This window comes from Numenius arquata, chromosome 2 (genome assembly GCF_964106895.1).
Source record: "Numenius arquata chromosome 2, bNumArq3.hap1.1, whole genome shotgun sequence".
Lineage (NCBI taxonomy): Eukaryota > Metazoa > Chordata > Aves > Charadriiformes > Scolopacidae > Numenius > Numenius arquata.
This window is the reverse complement of record NC_133577.1, coordinates 60,130,334-60,151,018: the sequence shown is the minus strand read 5'-3', so window position 1 is coordinate 60,151,018 and position 20,685 is coordinate 60,130,334. Positions and strand designations below refer to the sequence as shown.

The window sequence follows — 20,685 nt, the reverse complement described above, 5'->3', positions numbered from 1 at the left end:
GAGCTGGTCAGACGATGGATAGAGACTGGAATAAGTGAGGCTCCTAGCACGAGATGAGCCTCTCGCAGGCACCGTTGGTCTGTAAATGAGCAATTAGAAGGCTGAGCTGTGAGTAACAAGTGGCCCAGGTCTCACTCAGGGAGGTCAGCCAGGACAGTGGCAAATGCTAAACATCATAGGCTTTTAATATCTCGTGGATTTTGAACTTAACAGGAACCTCACTGAGCTGAACAAAAATAGCCTCAGCAAACTAGATAACCTGATGGAGAAAGGCTGCCTTCCCGAGCACGGTAGGGAAAGGTGGGGAGAGGAACTTAAACCAATTTATTTGAAATATCTACAAACACGGACCAGCACGCACCTCTCTTCTTCTGATGCCAGGCCGACAGCTTCCTTTTGCATTTTAATTGGGAACCAGACTGAAGCAAACCGGGGAGGAAAAAAAATAAACAAAATAGGGGTAATTATACAAGGCTTTTTAGGGCCTAGGTTACGACGTAGGTTCATAAACGAGGCCCAAACACACCGCAAACACACATCTCTCCCAACACGAGAGACTTTTAATTGGCTTCCTATTTTCTGCCGTCATGTGCCCATGAATCACCTCCACAGCCAACGGCACCTTCAGCACACGCCAGCGACCCTCTGAGGCCTTTATGAGGTGAAAACAAACAACAGCTGCGTTAAAAAACAAAACAACAACCAAAAAAAAAACCAAAAATTAAAATTCACCCCTCCTCACCTCGACCTGGAAACCTTCCCCGAGCCCCCTCACCCGTCCCGGGAATTACCACATGGCGGGCGGGCGGGGCTCGGGGGGGTTCAAAGCCGCTGGGGGAGGCGGTTGGCGCCGCCGCCGCCGCCGCCTCAGGCTCCTCGCGCAGGTGGGTGACGGGGCCCAGCCCGGCGGGCGGGACCCGGGGGCCGGCGCTGAGGCGGCGGGCGGGTCCCGGTTCCCGCTGAGCCGCTTCCCGGGACCCGCCCGGCCCCAGCCCCTCCTACCCAGCTTTCAGCCCCGTCTTCCCTTTCCCTCCCCAGCGCCATGCCGTTCTCTGCCTGCGCCCTAGTGTTCTTGGGGCTCCTGGGGGTCCTGCGCCATGGCGGCGCCTCAGGTGAGCGCGGCGCGGAAGGGGACACAGACAGGCTGGAGGCCGTGGCCGCCATTAGGAAGCGGTCGGAGGGGGTGTTTGGCAGGGCCGATGGAGCCCGGCTTGTAGCGGGGGTGAGGGTGCTTTTCGCCGGGTCGGTATCTGGCAGGACAGGGGGGAAAGGGTTTGTTGCGAGGAAGGGCCTGTAGAGCCATTTTGCGGGGGGGCGAAAGGGGGGGCGACCCGGTGCTGTCTGGTGGGTTGAGGAAGAGTGAAGATCAAAGCAGAGACGCAGCTGCCTGCGGAGCTGGAGAAGAGTTATATATTCATGGTTATCTTAATCTTTGATGTGGACAGGGAGAAGACATTACCCCCTCCTTTTTCTTCCCCCTATCCCCCCCGTTTTTTTACAGCTTCATTTCTATGAATGCTATCGCTTAAAATTAGTGCCTTGTATCTACGTAAGAGTTAAACTGTGCTGTTGCAGAGATGTGTTAAAGGCTGATGAGTCTGGTGTAGAGTTGTATTCCTTCCGAGGAAACAAGGTGGCATTTACTGCCAAACTCTTAGGTTTATAAGAAACGGAACAAGGTTAATAGCAGGATATTATTTTTTTTTTTTGACCACATACAGGTAGTCCTGGGTTCCCAGCAATCTGTGGATTGTGGCTTGAAAACCACTGTCCCTATAAAACTAGAGAAAATGCGTGAAACTCCTTAGAACTTGGTTCCTAAAATTACTTGTTGGCCATGCTGATATAATCTGACTTTATTTGGCATGGGATTTTTTTGTAATTCCCCTGTGTTCCTGAATGTGAGTAGGATAGGTGTCCAGAAGTAAGTGTACTACAATGACTATACCTTGTGAAGATTTAACAGTTGCTTACTTTTTTTCTGGTTAAACTCTTATCCGTTCAAATAAAGGAAAAAATAAATGGTTTCCTTTCAGATATAAGCAAGCAGCCTCTTATGTTAGGGCTGATATAAACCTCTTCGTAGTTTTTCTCTATTTTTAAAATTGCCTCTAATGAAGCTGAATTGTCCAAAAGGGGAAATTTACTCTTGGGATACTTTGCAAGGCTGCAGGACAGCATTTGGTTTCCATCTGAAGCGTGGAAGGTTTCTTCCACCTCCCCACCCCACACCCCTAGTCTCATGCCCATTATCTTAGTGGAGAGCCAAGTGTTCCTTGCTTCTTGCAGGCTCTAGAAGCTTAGGCTTGGCACCTGATGGTGGCAAGCAGGTCTGAGAATGAAGACTCAATGTTCTTAGATCTTAATGTTTATATTAAAAGATGCCAACAAGCAGTTTGTTTCCCCGACTTGATTGAAAATGGGTCATCTGTTGAGTCATCTATTTTTTAATTATTTTTTTTTTACAGTATGTAAAAAGGCAGAGTGAATATGGGACTAAGCTAACTGCTTTGCCTTGAAGGAGACTGTTCTGTATTTCCTTGGAGCTCTGAGGGTGGAGGGGGAAAGTATTTTACTTGTGAAAAGCCAGTAAGCTGTGTAATTTGTGTACCAATATCTAGCTGATCATTAGGCCCTTTAAACAAGGACACTTACTTAATGGTACACTTATTTGAAATTTTCTTGTGGTTATTCAGTCTTGGACTCGGAGATTTGCAGGGAGGGGATTGTTACCTTCCAGGGAGCTCCAACTTCATGAAGCAGGAGTACAACCGACCTTGTTTGCTACATCCAAACCAGGTTGTTTAGTGTTGGAAAAACTAAAGTGAGTTTATAACGCAATCAGGATTGAGCAGTGCCCTTTTCATAAAGGGAGCTTACCTGGATGAACTTCGTTTTTGCTAGCTGTTTGGTCTATGCAGACACAACATTTTAAAATAAAAGGTGTGAATATATTGGACAGTTGGTCACTTGCATCTTGAAGTGCTATGACCGAGATGTGCAAAAGACATCTTAACAGTGCCAGCAATCTGACTGAGGCCACTGACTGAGCCAGACTGTGTGTTCTGGCTGTTAATCAAAGTGGATTAGCATGACGATAAGCAGGTGAGACAGGTGCTTCTTCCCTCACTTTTCAGACTGCAGAAGACCTCATGACCTCTAAATTGGTGAACAGAATGGTCTTTTGGGATGGGAGTGGCACAGTTAGTGATAAACCACGATCTGCGGCACTATTTGCTTTAAGCATCAAACTTGAAGCGTGAGTCTCAGTACGCATGCAATTAAAGTTTAGAAGCTTTCACAGGTTGTCTTGCTTCTTTTGGGAGTGGAGTGGATGGTGTCTTTATTTTGGGGTTTACTTGTGTGGGAAGACAGAGACCTTGTAGCAGGACTCTGCTATGCATCCGTGTGCGCGCAGCCTTACAGGTCTGATATAATATAGCTCCTGGCTTTATTCTGTTAACTAACAGTATACCCGGTTTTCCCCACTCAAACTAGTTTTCGGTCTGAGCTTGCTTTTCATCTCCATTAAATGTCTTCATATGACTACTTGTCATACTCCCTGCACTGAAAGGTTCTTCTTACGTCTCAAAACTTACATAAGGTGATTCTGCATATCCACTGTAATTTGGTTGGCACAGAGTAGAAATGCATTTTCTCTGGCTGTAGAGAACCTCTTTGTCTGAGGCAAACATACTCTTTGAACACAGCTCTGTAGGTAAAGACTGTTCCTGCATGGGCAGCAATGGCATTTCTTCAGTTCTGTTTCTTAATAGAAATTGGACTGCTAGATGCCATCAAGAACCTTGTATGGTTAGCTGTTTATTGGTGATGGGCAATGACACTTGTCTATTGAAGCCAGAAATGTGGTTTACTTAAAGCATCAAATGAACGTAGAGCTTAGCACTGAATCAGCAAAATGGAAATGGTTCAAGCTTGGCTGTTGCTTTTTGGGAAAACTGGATGTCACAGTGAAGGGATAATAAATGCTGAGCCTCTGTACAGTTGACTACCTTGTTTCTTAAAGTTAAGAATAAGGACCTTTCATCCCAGGAGAGCTCCGAGACGTTCAATTCCTTTGCTGTCTTTACTGCTTTTGCCCTTCATGTGGGAAAAAGATGCAGTGTGGAATGACAGAATGGACTGTTGTCCAGGTCTCTTCATCAGTTCTTTTTCATGTGCTGGAATATCTGTGCTCCTGTTCTAGTATTGTCAGTACTAGCATACCAAGTAATACATGCTCAGTACTCCATCTTTGTGCTGTTCTTGCTCAGTTTCAATAATACTGACTTCCTTTAAGGATGTTTTCAGTTGATAAGCTCTGTAATACTGAGGGTTCCTCTCTTGTATCTAACCCCAAACGACTCTGACATGCAGTAACTATTATACTTCTCTCTACAAGGCAAAGAAGAGAGGGGGTAGCCTGGCATCTTACAAAGTATTTCCAGACCTCCACTGTTTGAAGCAAGTGAAGCAATTAAAAAAAGGCTGGGAAGCCTACATTTTGTTCCTGCTGCTATTGCTGACTTGCTGGGTCAACTACCTCACTTCTGTGCTGTTGTCTTGCTGTACGTGCTGCTGAACCTGCAGTCCTGTTCGGTGTGCTACCTTCAGTGAGATCAAGCTTGCCCAGAGAGGCAGTTTGTATGCTGTGGCCAGTATTACGTGTTCATCGAGGTCTCGGTATCTGTCTTTCAAAGCATCTTTGACAGCACTGAACTCTGTACGGCTCAGGTAGTCTAATGCCTGTCTGGGGACTTGTGATAACAATCGACCTGATGAATTGTGAGTTGGTTAGTTTGTCTTGCTCTCCATGCTCCCTTTCTGCCTCAGACACCACCAGTAACTCTTTCAAATGACAGGAAAAAGAGAAGGCTGGAAAAGTGCTGTAGTCTGCGGCCATGTAGCAACTGCTCTTCCAGCAAACTTCTTCACAGCTCTGCGGTGCTTGTGAACTCTCCTTTTAGTCATCTTTCAAGCCTGACGAGAAGTGTGGTTCAAGGAGGCTGTGAACAACAAGCTGAAAATACTTGTCTGATGGATGTAGCCGTTCTTGTTCTTCACCCTGAATCTATGCTCTTCTGTCCAGACTTTGGTTTAAAATGTATGTCACATGCACTGTTCTAGGAGCAATTATGCAAACAGTAAAGCTATGTAGAACACCATGCCTTCATTTACCACACAAATTAAAATTGAGAGTCTCATGATCATGTTGAAGTAGTGGCTCCATATCTTGCTGATGAATCTGTTCTTATTTATGCAGAGGCCTCTGGGTATGGGTAGAGAGTGGAGGTGAGAAAGAAGACAAAGCAATGCAGTTGTGGGTTGGTTTTTTTTTTTCCTTGATGTAGAGCATAGAGAGGATATATATGGTTTCAACTTTTTTCTTAAAAGACCATCTGAGTGTCAACATCTTGCAGTTCAGGAAATTGTGCTGAAGTTCTTAAAGATCAAAGAAAAATATTTTTCCTGCATTCTAAGCTTTCACTCCAAATTTCTTAGTGCATGGATGTATAGTCTGTGCCTTTTGAATGCTCTTTTTTTAGCATTCGTAGTGGTAGTTGCATTTCTGGTAGAACTAAAGAGCTAAGGAAGAAAGAGGTCTTGTGAAGGGGAGGATACCTGAATGCTGCTCAAGGGATTCTACCAGAGACTGAAGAACACAAAGCATTTTTTATAGCTCTAATTTTACATTAATTACTGTTTGAAAACTTGGGGTAGAAACTCTTTCTAGCTTAGTATAAACTGCAGGTGATGGGACAGAAAAATGGAGAATCTCTTTTTTTTTTTTTTTTCCTCCGCAGGTGATGGGACAGAAAAATGGAGAATCTCTTTTTTTTTTTTTTTTTTTCCTCCTAGATTTCAGCTGGGGTTTTATTGTTCATGCAGTACTGGTATTAATTGAATTTTTGAGGTGAGCATGTAAGGGTTGAAGTTAGGAAGATGAGATGACTTTTCCTCTGCTGTGAGGTGAGTGGAGGAGGCATGGGGGTAGGAGCTCACCTCTGTTTACGTATCATCAAGAGGCCAAAAATGCCAATTTTTGGCAGGGGAGAGTGAAGAGTAACAGGGAGTTACAGAGTGCCAGATGCAGTTTTGGATGAGAAGACTATATCCCTTCCTTTTTTGGATGGGAGATCACAGAGTCATCAGCAACAGTGTATATAGGATGGTGCTGTTGATTACTCTGTGGTTCTGTTGGAGTGCTTGACATTATCAACCCTTTGCAAGAGGCAATTTTATTGAGGAAGTACTGTGTATGTGTTCAGGCTTGGTATGTTTTAGGTCTGCTGAGCCACTGCGTGTGCATGCAGGGGAATTTGGGGAAAAACCTGAAAAGTGTTGTGCATGCTCTGCAAGCATCTAGTCTACCTGCTAACCAACGGCAAAAGAGTCCTGTGGCTTCTGTACAGCTGCTTCTCTTTCCTCCCTTGACATCCTCTGTCCCTTAAGAACCTGGCACAGGGAGAAACCAGGCTTTCTTGCAGGACTTGAATGACAAGCCAAAGCCAATTCTCAAAGATTCTTTTATATCCTAGATCATGTGGTTCTCTTTAAATTAAAATTACAGTGGATCATGGGGTTATGCTTATCATAAGAAGAAGTGGTCTTGATTGTATCTTGGAAAAACTAGTCAGATTTTTAGTTACAAAAATTGGGGTCCAACAGTCCTTCTAATTAAGAATAGTGTGGGAGCAAAAGACATATGTGAAATAGCTGGAAGTGGGTAAGTATACATATGTAAACTACAGATCTGTTATAGAAGTTGACTCCAACTCCCATGGTCTGGGAATTCACCCAGGCAATCTACCTAAGAAGGTATTGTGCAAGTTGGCTGGCTAATACAAGCACACTCGCCTGTATTTGCCAAAGAGCAAGTAATCCTCAGTATCCTCTCTTATTTACTCTACTGAGTGTTGCTTGCTGTTGATGGCATTAGCTGGTCAGCTGCAGCTAGTGTCTGGTGCTGATGAGCTCAGTTGTATCAAATACTGAGCTCATGGCAGGATGTCCTGCCCCATAGTGCTTAGGCAAGTGCTAGGCTGCATGGTTGGTTCTCTAGCTGTATCTGTTCTGGTAGGCATAGCTCTGTGTATAGTAGTCTCTGAAACCTTAATACGGCTTACAGGATGAGATTTGCATAAAAACAACATCTTGCTTTGTTCCCAGATGACTAATATTGGACTACTGGAAGCTTCCAGGCTCCCCTCGATAATTGTTTCCCTCTGCACAAAAAAAAAAAAGTGTCTTCATTTATTTTTTTCTTGTAATGCAGGTCTTCTTGAGCTCTCCTTGGGAAAATTCAGAAATGTGCTACTTAACCAGACCAATCCAGTGGAAGCTGTAATCAGGAACATTGCAAGCAATGTGACTGTCATTATTTTTCAAGTACATGCCCAGCAAAGCGATGTGATGATATCCTTTGATAAGGTATGGTAAGACTGTCACTTCTGTTCTTAAGTGCTACTTTTCTTTCAACAAAGGAGTGGGCTCTGGTACGTATAGGAATATAGAACTGAAGCTATATAAATAATATTAATATCTTACCTGCGTGGCTCTTAGGATTTCTGAAGCTAAAATAATACTTTCTTATGCTTATTGTCATAGCTGCTATTTTGGAGGACAGAATGCTAAAGGAATTTCTGACCTGGCTTGAAAATGTTTCAAGGCTCTTGGTGGAAGTGGTGCTTTTGATATCTGACTGCTGACTACCATCCATCAGCTTGTAAAATTAAAAACAGATTCATAAGTCTTTGCCAGATACCTTATACACTAAACATGATCACTTTAGGATGTTTAGTTGTCTGCTGTTTATGTGGCTTGGATCTAGCCACTGCAGACATGTGTCCTTGTCACGCCAGCTGCTTGTCCTGAATTTAATTCTACTTTGGTTGCATATGGAGAAATTCCTCCACACTACTCTAGTGAAGGCTGCTACTTCTAGCCAACAATATAAGCATTCCTACTACTCTACACTAGCCTCAGTTTGTCCCATTGTTACTGGGATGCAATCTAAAATACTGTTGGTCGACAGCAGGCTGAACATGAGCCAGCAGTGTGCCCAGGTGGCCAAAAAGGCCAACAGCATCCTGGCCTGTATCAAGAACAGTGTAGTGAGTAGGACCCGAGAGGTGATCGTCCCCCTGTACTCGGCACTGGTGAGACCCCACCTCGAGTACTGCGTCCAGCTTTGGGCCCCCTACCACAGGAAAGACATTGAGGTGCTGGAGCAGGTCCAGAGAAGGGCAACGAAGCTGGTGAGGGGTCTGGAGCACAAGTCTTACGAAGAGAGGCTGAGGGAGCTGGGGTTGTTCAGTCTGGGGAAGAGGAGACTGAGGGGAGACCTTATTGCTCTCTACAAATACCTGAAAGGAGGCTGTAGAGAGGCGGGGGTCGGTCTCTTCTCCCAAGTTACAGATGATAGGACAAGAGGCAATGGCCTCAAGTTGCGCCAGGGGAAGTTCAGGTTAGATATCAGGAAATATTTCTTTACTGAAAGGGTTATCAGGCATTGGAATGGGCTGCCCAGGGAGGTGGTTGAGGCACCATCCCTGGAGGTATTCAAGAGAGGAGTTGACATAGTGCTTGGGAATATGGATTAGTGTTGGGTGGTGTGGTGGTGTGTGTGTGGGTTGCGTGTGTGGTGGTTTTTGTTTTTGGGTTTTTTTTTTTTTATTTTATTTTTTTTTTTTATTTTCATTGGTTGGACTAGATGATCTTAAAAGGTCCCTTCCAACCTCTGTGATTCTGTGATTCTGTGATTTTTATGGTGCTGTGAGGCTCTAAGTAGTATTTGAGCAGAACATAGACTAAGGTGAAGATGGTAGATGGAGATCTAACAGCTGCCACCCAGTTTCTCTCTCCCCATCAGTGTTTTCCAGATGAGAATACACTGAGTGCCAAGAAGTACCCTGGGAAGCTTTGGAGGTGAACAACCTGTAACACCAGTCACCCAGCTGCTCAGTCTTCTTTGTACTGGTGAAATAGCAAGGATAGCAGGGCTAAGGCATTAGTATTCAGTAATTCACTTGCCTATTCAGTCATTGATTACCAGTGATGGAATTTTTTGCTGTCAGTTCAGATCCTCTGCATTCATGGGCCTTACCAGGTCAAGGACAGTGGTGCGTAGATCACAGAATCTTCTAGGTTGGAAGGGACCTTCAAGATCATCTTGTCCAACCATCAACCTAACTGACAAAAACAAACACCCACAAAACAACAAAATGCAACACCATCACTAAACCATGTCTCCCAGCACCACGTCAACCTGTCTTTTGAACACTTCCAGGGATGGTGCCTCAACCACCTCCCTGGGCAGCCCATTCCAATGTCTGATAACCCTTTCAGTGAAAAAATTTTTCCTAATATCCAGCCTGAACCTCCCCTGGCACAACTTGAGGCTGTTTCCTCTAGTATATTTCCTAGATATGGCTGTGCTGCTTTTAGGGCTGGCCTGCCTCTGGAAATGTGAAGCTGAGCCAGACTTTGAAGCCTGACAGGTTCAAAGTGCCTCCTTACAGTGTTGCTTTAGGTAACTGTGGTTGTCTTTGACAAAAGCACGTTTTCCATGCTAAAAAATAGATTTGACTGGAGGTCAGTTGGTTGTTCTAGCTGTGTGAGTGTGATACTGCCATTGATGCTTGGTCTTTCCTCGAGACCCCTGATTCTGAAAGGGATGGTGCTGGTGGGCGTTGGGTTAGTAGCTGATCTGACCCAAAGGACTTGTATGGCATGGTGAGTGTTAAGCGAGCTGTCATACAGTCAGTTCCATTCTGGTGGAGATGGTGAGGTGCTTCTGCACTTTGGTTCCCAGAATGCCCTTTTCTTTGTGAGGGATATTTCAATTGTTTTACATCTTTATTAGTCACTCCATTGCTGTATAGCAGTAGACTTCAACTAGCTAGATTTCTTTTCAATTTGCATGTTAGTATTAACTCTTTAATAGTCTTGAACTCATCACTTGGGTTTTTGAGCCTGAACTAGGCAGTGTGTGGTGTCGGAGGCCACTTCTTTTTCTGCACCTCTGAGCTATCAGCTAGCCAAGGGCTGAATGCCTCATCTGTGGCAACTGGAACTGAAATGTGTGCCCTACAGGTTTGTGGCAGGAATCTGACTCCTGTGCAATACATCAAGCTGTGGTGGAAATCTTCTTAAGAAGAATTGCTTGCTTATATTTGTTTCTGTCCAGAATCCGTCTGCAAACAGCTCAGGAACCGGAGTAGACAAAGGACTGGTTTCCATCCTTCGGCCTCAACAGAGTGTATGTACGTGGTACCTTCAGTCACTGCATGCTAGCCAAGTGCTCAGCACAGCTATCTCCATTCCATATATGGAGAAAGGTAGGTTCTTACTACTTGTTAAGGGGAGCCAGCTCTGCTTATTACAAGTCAACTATGAAATGAAGGGTTGACCTTTCAGAGGTGATGTTCTTAAATGGTGCAAGCGTGATGGAGATGCCAGAAACTTCTTTCGTAATGGGATGAAAGAGGTTTGTATCGCTGTTGATTTGGAAGTTGTGTATAGGATCTACTGCATGATCTTGTCATGACTTCAGCCTTGGAGTGGAAAACTGCTGTGATACGTATCAGGGCCTATCTTAGACTGCAGTGAAACAACTTGTGGTGTTTGCAGGACTAGAACCTAACAATTTTATGTGCTCAGCAAGCAGACTGTGCCTGCTGAAGTCTTACAGCTCTTTTCATACTGTGTAAGGGGGAAGTAAAAACTACTACAGCTATCTTTTCTTTGTTCTAGATCCTATTCCTGGAGGCTGCAATCTAGAATTTGACTTGGAAGTGGATCCAAATATTTATCTAGACTATACGTTGGTTGATATACACATCAAATTTGCCCCTGCAAACTTGGGATATACCAGGTGTGTGGAAAAACTTCACAGCACTGAGCAAGACCTCCTTTGTTCTGTATTTGGCCAAGGTCATAAAAAAAGATTCTGCTGGAAAGACTGACCATCCAGCTGCTCCAGAAATCTTGTTTGCTGCAATGAGCTAAGAAGTAATTGAGGCAAATGAGGAGGGAGAGAGGTAACACAAAGAGAGATAAAGGCTGAGAATTGCATTTTGTGGGAGAGGTTATGCAGCTTCAGATGCGCAGTCAGCAAATACTGGATCTTCCCGTTCCTCATAATGACTTAATCTGTTTGAGGAGCAGTTGTGTGTTATAGCCAGTTTTATTCTTTCACTGCTACTGAAGCATGCCAATGGCCTAGAATTTTGTTTAATATTGAGACTTCAAGTTATAAGGCATTATTTCCTGAATAGTGCCTGATGTCACAGGTGACAGGCAGGGAATGGGGAAGGCTATGTTCAGAGCTGTATATGTAGCGTGCATGGAAAACCAAACAGCAATGCTGTGATCTTTGGCTGTTGTGACCTCTTGGAATTCTTGTGCTGGTTCCTTAGGCAACGCATAGAAAGCCTCTGTAAATGTAAAGGCAGGTACCAGCACAGGGTACTGCCTGCATCAGGGTAGTTAATGCATAATACTGCTGTAGTCTGTGCTCGCAAACATTTACAGTCTAGTTTGGAATTAGTTGCTGGTGCTAACTTCTAAAGAGTAGGAGCAAAATACTGCCAACTCGTACAGGTAACTTCTGAAAACCAGTGTTAAGATCTGTGGGCTTGTTCTGGGCACGTAGCTGATCTTTTTTTTTTTTTTTTTTTTTAATTGTAGAGGAGCAAACCCACCATCCTGTGATTCAGGGGCTGGTCAGAACTCCAGATGGCGACTGCGCTATGATGTCTACCAGTACTTCTTACCAGAGAATGATCTTTCTGAGATGGTACTCATGAGCCACATACGGAAGATGTCCGAGGTGCAAAGTATCAAAGCTAATGGCATTAAAGTAAGTCTGAAGCACTGGTGTACCAGGCACGTGGCAGTGGCACTATCTTAAGTTTTTTCCTCCCCTGTGCTTATCTTCCTTGAGTGATAACATAGAAACCTGAAGCATCAGCAGCTTGCTTTACTTGTATACTTCCTAGACAAAAATCCCAGATAGAGAGTGAGTGATGCATGCAGAATGGCAACCACTGTCTCTTGGGACAGAAGTGACTAGTTAGCACTGAAATGTGGTAGAATTGAGGCTTTTTGCAGTGGTCTCTGATATTAGGTAGATGTTAGTGACTGTCTGTGAGATGTTTCTGTGTCTTGCATGCTTTTCTTAAACAAGCTCTTAGTGCAGTGTCTTCCTGCTTGCTGAATACTACTTCAGCCACAGTGCTCCTTCAGTGATGTTGAGGCCAGCTTGCCTATAGCAGTACTGCCACTGAGTACCTGTAAATCCAGAAGTTGAGCCACTTTAGACAAAGGTAGATACAGTTGCCTACAATGCCTTATAGATGCCGAGAATTGGGCAGGGAATACAAAGAAGAGAGGAGGGGGGAGAGTGTAGTGGAACTGGTCTAGAAACGGGCCCCATTTGGAGTGGCTTAAAGAGGTCTGATATGCAAGATCATACCTACCCCCCAGCAAAGAGACAGAGAAGGGAGAATCTCAGTGGCCATGACCTGCCTGGCCTTGCTAGGGAGTAGAATGGCAGCCTTGCCTGCTTCAGAAGCCAGACCTGGGTTAGTAGACTGACAGGAAACTGAACTGTCCCCTCAAGTGGGGAGGAACAAAACCTACAAGTGAGAAAATCTTCTCCCCTGTCAGAAAACATAGTAATGTTGGAGGAAGTGGAATCTGTCCTGTAAGCCTCTAATGCTTCAATTGGTAATACTGAGAGAGTTCAGAATGAGAGAGCTCTTGCCTGCAGTTCTTGCTGATCATCATCTTTGAGCTGCTGAGTATTCCCTCAGCTGTATGAACACATCAATATGCCAACAGTGACAAGAAGTTCGTTACAATTAAAATATTCGTTACTATTTCAGATGCTTACGCTGACAACTGATGACAAGACCAATGTCTACTTTTCCTCGCTTCCCGGACAAGGGGTGATCTACAACGTCATAGTATGGGACCCTCTTTGGAATACTTCAGCTGCATACATACCTGTGCATACGTATGCCTGCAGCTTTGCTGACCTAGTGGATAACTGCTCTTCTCTCAGTAAGTTGGGACTTGTATGTCCTTGCCAACTGATTTGAAGCTTGTTATGCTCCAACAGGAGATAGTCACTTAAAATAGGCATGAAGATAATACCAGCAATAGCGAAATGACTACAAAGTCATGCTACTTTCTATGAAGCTATATGCTGATAGAGTTTAAGCAGAGGAAGAGCGAAGCTACCACTCCCATTATGACTGCAGAAGGGACAAGAATAACGGGTAGAAAATGGTTAATGAAATAAGATTTGTTCTCATGATTATTTTCTTATCATATACTGTAACACAAGTAACTGTTGTCAAACTCGGTGTTGTCTTATGACAGTATAAGAACAAGTTATCTAGGCTAAGTCCCTTTTTTTCTGATGCAGAGAAGTAGGAAAATGTGGTTTACTTCAGAGAACTTAAATTCCTGTTAGAATTTTGCCTAGGAGATAGAGGTTAGCCATACTGGGATGCTGCTGGTCCTTTCTGTTGTGCAGAGAGTACTAAAGGGAGACTGGTGAAAGCTGCAGTGATAAAGACTTTAGCTGCTGCCTGGGTCGCTAATCCCACAGCACTGATTTTTATAGATGATTGATGTCCTTCTTTAAAAAGCTGAGCAGAGAATTTTCAGGTAAGGCTGTAGCAGTCTTATAAACAGCAAGTTACAGTTACTTAATTACTGTTACAGAAACTTCAGTCTTCTGAATAAGGAGGAAACTCTTTATTTCTTAATCAGACTGGAATTACTTCTGTATTCTGTTGGAGATCCTACCAAGAAAACTGTTAGTTCAGGCATTGTGGATCTGCTCACATGGTGTGTCTGAAGGAGTGGCAGCTATTAAGCTGTCAGTAGACTCAGTAGCAGCAACCTGGCCTTACCTTAGTCTCATTGTTGCAACGACTACGTAGAATGCTCTAGTAACCCTTTCTTTGTCCTTGTAGGCAAACTCTCTACCAAAGTATTCTTCACAGCTCTTGCGATTCTTGGTCTCTTCACTTGCTTTTTTGGACACAGATTCTGGAAAACAGGTACTGAATGTTGGGGTGGTTTTTTTCCTCATAAATCTGGTTGGAATTTCATAGATGTAACTTGCTGTAACTTAGAACGGTGGTGGTATTACTAAGATTAACTTGATAGTGATTACGTGCCAGTTGGGTCCACTGCTTTACCTCTACAGGATCAGATCTTTAAGTGCAGAGCAACAAGTTTCTGGTATGCAAAGAACAGAAATGTAGAGCTAGGGTGCATGTTGGGCAATATAAATATAAACCTGTAAATTTCTGACTATTTGAAGTGCTTGAGGACACCCCTCTCCAGGACAAAGTGTTGTCTGGCTTTCCTTTTGTGCTTCTCAGCCAGTGAGTTGAGATGTTTCTTCCCTGTTGTAACATGAAGATGTCTGAAAATGTGCTGAAGTGAGCTTGGTATCAAGTGATACGACAGCGTGCGTACTAAATCTTTTTTTCTTCTTTAGACTTACTCTTCATGGGCTTCATATTTGCAGGATTCTTCTTCTTTGTATTCATTACAAGGGTGACTGGCCTTGGTTATGATGGTGAGTAGATGTGTTGGGTTACCCCACGCTCCTTGTTCGTGGTGGTGTTATGAATCCCTTAAATAAAATCTCCGTTGTGCTTGTTGTTGGCCAGCCTTAGAAAGGATAGGAGGATGACACCTGGGTACTTGGACTGAGCTCTCATTACCATAATAGCTGAATACGCAACAGAGTAACTGTTGCTTCCAACACGAAATAGTGATGCAGAATTATTAGCTTTGACTACAAAAGACAAATTTAAGTATCTATCCAAGGAAGATAGAGGTTTTTAAAACTGGAAATTTGCAACATAATTCTTTTCTAATGGATGGATCTCAGTTTCAGGTCAAATGCAAATTTTATCTGTAAAATGGAGTGGAAGGTCTGCCTCCTGCTTGTTAGGCTAGCTAGAATAAGTTCCTTTTTCCTTTGTTCTATCTGGTAGTGCATGCGTATCAAAAAAGTAACTACCCTGGGAACTCAAGGTACTAATGTATATAGTGGCAAGACTTTCATTCCAGTCCTGTGCCAGTCTTTCAGCATATCCTCAGTTGCAGACTGGAGTCTAAGTGAAATGCATAAAGCAAATACTGATACTCTTGTTTGGCAATCAAGCATGTAAGTAAAGCTACTGAATACATTATTGCAGTAACTGAAGTTTTCAGAGTATTGGAATTTTCCCCTTTTCTTTTTCAGTGCGTCTTATTTTGACAGCAGTAGCTGGAATTATTGGAGGGCTCTTCCTGGTTGCAACCTGGTGGAGATTTGGCTCTGTCCTTCTCTGTATGTTTATTATTGGACTTGTGCTGGGATTTCTCTTCTCATCTACAGTCTTCTTTACTCCACTAGGTATGCACTGAAATACTTTGCTGCAAAGTGCTGGCTATTGAGTGATGAGTTCCTGCTGTATTACAGGGACGCTGCAAGGCTCTGGGATGAATACCACTGTCTGGTTTATTTTAGTGTTATATTTAACTTTCCCTTTCCAGTGTTGGGAGGAACAGAGATGTATCTGAAGCCTTCTTTCAGGTGTGCTGTAATTAAAACTACTTAGGGAGTCAGCACTGGGGGGAAAAGGAAACTGCTTATTCTGCAGAGAACTGAGGCTCTTCCTGCCAAACCTGTGTGCCATCTCAGCAGTCTGTGACACTAGCTCTGCTCCAGGCGAGCACTTGCTGTCTGTCTTGTTCTCTAACCAGAACAAGTTACAGTAGAAAATTAGTGGTCTAACTTGGAGGTTTCAGGCATTAAGTCATTGTGGATTAAGAGGAGCTCTTGCCGTTACCTTTCACCATTCTACAGTGCAAGGCTCTGGGAGCACTGCACAGTAAAAGTCAAACATATTTGCAGCTGGGTTGACATCATCAGGGTCTTTAGAATGACTTTGTTATGAAAGAAACAATAGACAAATTTCTTAAAAGCAAGCAAGGCTGCAGAGCTGGAATCCATCTGGGACACTGGAGCTTCAGCCACACTGCTTTCTCTATTGCAATTGTAAATCTCAAAATTCTTCTACTTATGATCCCTTAGTGGGGCAACATTTCTTTCTACAGTCATCTGTGTTTGACTCGAGCCACAATTCTCTGATAATCCATGCAGTCACTGGTTGTTCTTCATTAAAGTAAAACAGTGACTCAGCTAGGGGTCAGCTTGTCCCCTTTATTTAATTGATAGGCGTTAGAAAGCAGGGGAGCAAAGTAGTGTTTGTGTGACTTCATTACTCTTCCTAAAGCCAGAAGAGTTTGTTTGCCTTGTGTGTTGTGTGATGGCTGCACTTGCACTATACTCTAGAGTCAAACTTGCATAGATGCAGGCTTATAGATTATAAACATATCTTGGCAATAGAATGGCTTCTCATTGGACGAAAGTACTCTGGTACAATGTATGCCTCATCAAAAGTCTCTTGTTTTATGGAAAAGATCTGTTGTTCCAGTTTAGAGTACAGGACCTATACTCAACTGAGACAGTCTTTTTCAGTTTTTGTTTTGAGTAACTGTGTTACATTGCATCTTAAACAATCAACATTTGAGCTCAAAAGCTAAGCTTTTCAACACTCTAATTGTGATTTCAGAATGCACACAATCTTTGGGGGGGAAAAAGCTTGTCCCCAGCTACGTAGGAAAAAAAGGATATGTATCGCTAACTAGTAAATTACTTGTGGAATTATGGTGTCTTTGCAGGAGACTACAGGGTCTTTCGTGATGATGTTGTGTTCTGGGTGACCTTTTCTTCTGTAGCCTTGATGATTCCAGTGCTTTTTGTCGGCTGTCCAAGAATTGTAAGTAATCCACAGTGTCTCCTCAGAAGGAGGGAGGAAGGGGTCTCAGACTTCGTAATGCAAAATGTAGTTCTGTGGGATATGTATAGAAGACTTAACACAGCTTCACAAAGCTTAGGACAGGACCAGCTCTAGGGAATTCCTCTTCAGCCCTACTTGCGCTAAGTGGTCCGTGAACAAAGGAATGACTCTTTGCAATTTTGCACATGAGCATCCACAAACACTTGAATTTAGTCGACTTCTGCTGTCTTAAGATGTCAGAAAAACAAGCGCGTGCGGCCAATTTCCTGTAGAAGAGCTGATACAAAATACTGCTTTAAGAAGGGGAGGAATAAAGAGCTTCTCAGTCTCCTAAAGCTGTGGGTTTTTTCTCCCCCTTCAGCTGAACATACTGGCCTCTGGAATAGTAGGCTCTTATGCAGTGATCCTAGCTATTGCTTGTTATGTCTACACAAGTCTTGCTTACATCACCTTAGACCTACTCAGAAGGATCCTCAATGATTACTTCAGCAGAGCTTACACCAATGTACCGTTTCAAAGAAATGGTGAGTACTTCTCTTAAGACTTCTTTACTACTTTTTTTAAAGAAAATATGCTGCCTCTTTGGTTCCATTGTAAACAGTAAGTGTTGGGGGTAGGAAGGGATTAAAGGAGAACACAGTAAGTACAGTGTGAGATTCAACACCCAGACGATAAATTCTAGTCTTTCAAAAGAAATACTGAGTAGACGCAAAGGCACCGACCTTCCAGCAGGTGTGATGTGACAAAGGCCCTTGTGAAAGGTGCTTCTTAGGCTTGGACTGCCGCCTTTGTTGATGAGTGTGCGGAGTGGGTAGTCAAAAGGTCTAGTATGGTGACTGAACAGACTCATCTTAACTCCCTGTGTATTTTTGCCTTTGCATGGATATAGTCTAGGCATATGAGGATGCAGAGACAATACATCATTCCTTTCTGTCATTAAACTTGTTCAGTGTTTGTGCTTGGGAAAAGAATGTTCTGCTTTGATATAGGAATCTGTTTGTTTTCTCTTTTTCAGACTTCATTATCCTGTCAGTGTGGATAATGCTGGCCCTCAGCGGAGTAACTGTGCAGCTTCGCCGAGAAAGAAGTGAAGTGCCCTTCCCACCACACCCCTATGTCACCTGGAAGCAAGAAAAGGAGCGCAGAAGCACCAACGTCTTAGACCCTAGCCATCATATACCTCCCCTAAGAGAGAGAATCCATAACAAGATACTACATATCAAAGAATTTTTTCAGAAACAGCAGCCAGCTGGGGAAAGAACTCCGTTGCTTCTGTAACCCACCAAATAACTGGTGGGAACAAAGAGGAAGAATCTGGGAATGGTGAGATGAATAATCACCAGCAAACCAGCCAGTGGTGCAGGATTTACCACTGCCAATTTGTCCTGCTTAATAAGAGAAGAACATATTTGCCCAATCTGCAAAAGTTATCTCTACGGTACACTACATGCTGTTTTGTGACTCTTTCCCTCAATGGCCCACTCAGCCCACTGTAATATGCGTACGTCTAGCTGCAGAATCTTCTACTAATGGTCAACTACAAGTATTTATCTTGTGGTCGTTTGATATTTAGGTATGTGAAAATATAAACCAGCGCTTATAAAACAACCTGTACAATGCTGGTTCTTTCCTCGCAGTGCGAAAAATACTGCTGAAATATTGCTTGACTTGCTCCTGAAGGTGAGCAGTCTGTCAAATGGCGAGGGGAGAGAGATAAGGACCATACACACGAGTTCTTCTAGAAGGAACTGAAGCGTCACCTCCTAATAAAAGTACAAAACGTGTGGCCGCAGACACAACTGCTTCCAAGAAGTATTACTGAACCTTGCAAGCAAAACTAACTGACTTGAATTTAAACTGCACTGAATTAACTGTTGTAAGTGTGCCCGCTGGGGCTCAGGAAGTGGACCTGATCTGAGACAAGACTTTCTCTCTCACCTTCAGATCGTTCTGTAGCAAACTCATCATCTGGTCTCTGTGCAGAGATGACTGCTAAGAGAACACAACAGGTTTGCCTCCTTGTTTGCTTTCTGAACAGCCTGTGTCTTGTTTCTGCTCTGGCATAATCTCTTTTTTGATGGTGCTGTCATAAAAGAAAAAACTAAATTAGCTTTTTGTAGCCAGCAGCCATTTTTTTTCCTGGAATTGATTGAAACACTATTTTTATTTTTAATCAATATATCTTTTCATTTTGCCTTTAAGAGGAGAAAACAGCGTCTAGTTGGCAAAATAGTGATCAGCATCCTTGCTGACTGAATGTGTTCCTTGCCAATTTGGATTGCGTCTGCCCAAAGCAGAATCGGTAAAGCAGATAAGGGACCACTCTCTGTTCAGTGGACTGTGATCTCGTGTGGGGGCTTTATTCGGCTCCTTAAAAAACAAAACAAACAGCCATTTTCAAAATTTAAACTGGAGAACTTTGGGTTTGGCTCACATAAATGAATAAGCAGTCCTGAGGCTGTCCTTGGCTTTACCTGCTTCCCCCTCCAATCCTGATCTTCACATTCAGTGTTGACGTGGTTATCTGTCATGCATTAAGTGATGGTTGGAGTCTTGCATCCTGTGCCTTGATACAGGTTACAGTGGCTCTTCCTTCTTGCCCTCTTTGTACCTTTAGTGTGGGCAGCAAAAGGCATAGTCCTTCCTATCTGAAGGTGAATGGCCATTCTGCTGCCTGAACGGAACCACCATGAATATATGAATGTCCTAGCGGTGGGAATCTTAAGTTCTTGACGGCCACTTTAAATTCTGGATAGTAAGTATGTAAGAAACAACTCTTTGTAAGGAAACTGGCAAAAGAACTTTATCTGAGAACTTAGTTAAAACACCCTGGCAGTAGAAAGAAATTAATGACTTTAAAATTACTCTAGTTACTGGCCATTTCTCTTAAGGAGTGAAAGCCTAATGTATCTGAGGTGACTGAGCTGATCTGATGTTTAGAGAGACAAATCCCATGATTGCTTGGAGCTGGAACATCTGCCTGAAACAGCAGGGCAAGGCTGAAATCCTGCAATTTGGGTCTTGCTTCACTGTGCTGTTTTGTGGCACATGGCGAGGGGGAAACGAGAAGCTCTTTCCCTGGCCTGTGGCAGACTGAATGCTCACTGACTGCCCTTACCGCACTGATACTGAGCAAATACTTACTTGGTATATAAATGCTCTTAAACGTGTTTACCTTGTTTTTTTATAACTACTGTGATTAACATTGTGGAAGAAACAAGTTTAACTCTAATTTTCTATGTCTTTTATAATAAAGGTGTCTTTTGAAAGAATATCGGAACTAAAGGGGTCTCTTTGAATTCAATGATGCTTTTACAACTTAGCTTCTGCCTTTGGTGTTGTAAGAATAGTTTGTTTTGGAAAAATTTCTTAGACCCTCAAGGGATGAGGGTGGGTGGGGAAGCTTAGCTGACCTGTTGTAAGCACTTACTGTAGTAACAGGGACACTCAGAGGCTGAGAGCATGGTTATGTTCTGTATGAAACTCCTGAGGAAGTGCATGGTCCAAAGAGGCTTTTTATAACTGCTTTGGACAAGGTTCTAGACAACGAATGGATGGTTGAACTGGGCTTTGAACTCTTTGGTTTTGGTTGGTTTTGGTTTTTTTTGAGATCCGGACTTGGAGGCTTTGTCTTTTTTTTAATAGTGCTAAGAGGCAGTATGGGAATTTATTCCATATTCCATAAGCCATAGTGGGTAATAGTGATGGTAATCAGAATGCACTAACTGATCCCCTAGGGTGCTGAAAAGGTAATTTTCCACTTTTTTTTGTGTACCACCTGAGGCAGTTGCGAAAGGAAAAC

General features: G+C 43.3%; 1 protein-coding gene across 1 annotated transcript; it reads left to right on the top strand.

Annotated features, from left to right (window-relative positions):
- The first annotated feature begins 940 nt into the window (after positions 1-940).
- Positions 941-20,149, top strand: TM7SF3 (transmembrane 7 superfamily member 3). Its single transcript, XM_074168884.1, has 12 exons — positions 941-1,112; positions 7,277-7,431; positions 10,190-10,340; positions 10,756-10,876; positions 11,692-11,863; positions 12,891-13,068; positions 13,992-14,078; positions 14,525-14,605; positions 15,281-15,433; positions 16,765-16,862; positions 17,245-17,407; positions 17,899-20,149. Exons 1-12 carry the CDS (start codon positions 1,043-1,045, stop codon positions 18,159-18,161), a joined length of 1,692 nt encoding a protein of 563 aa, XP_074024985.1. The 5' UTR covers positions 941-1,042; the 3' UTR covers positions 18,162-20,149.
- Positions 20,150-20,685: the final 536 nt, after the last annotated feature.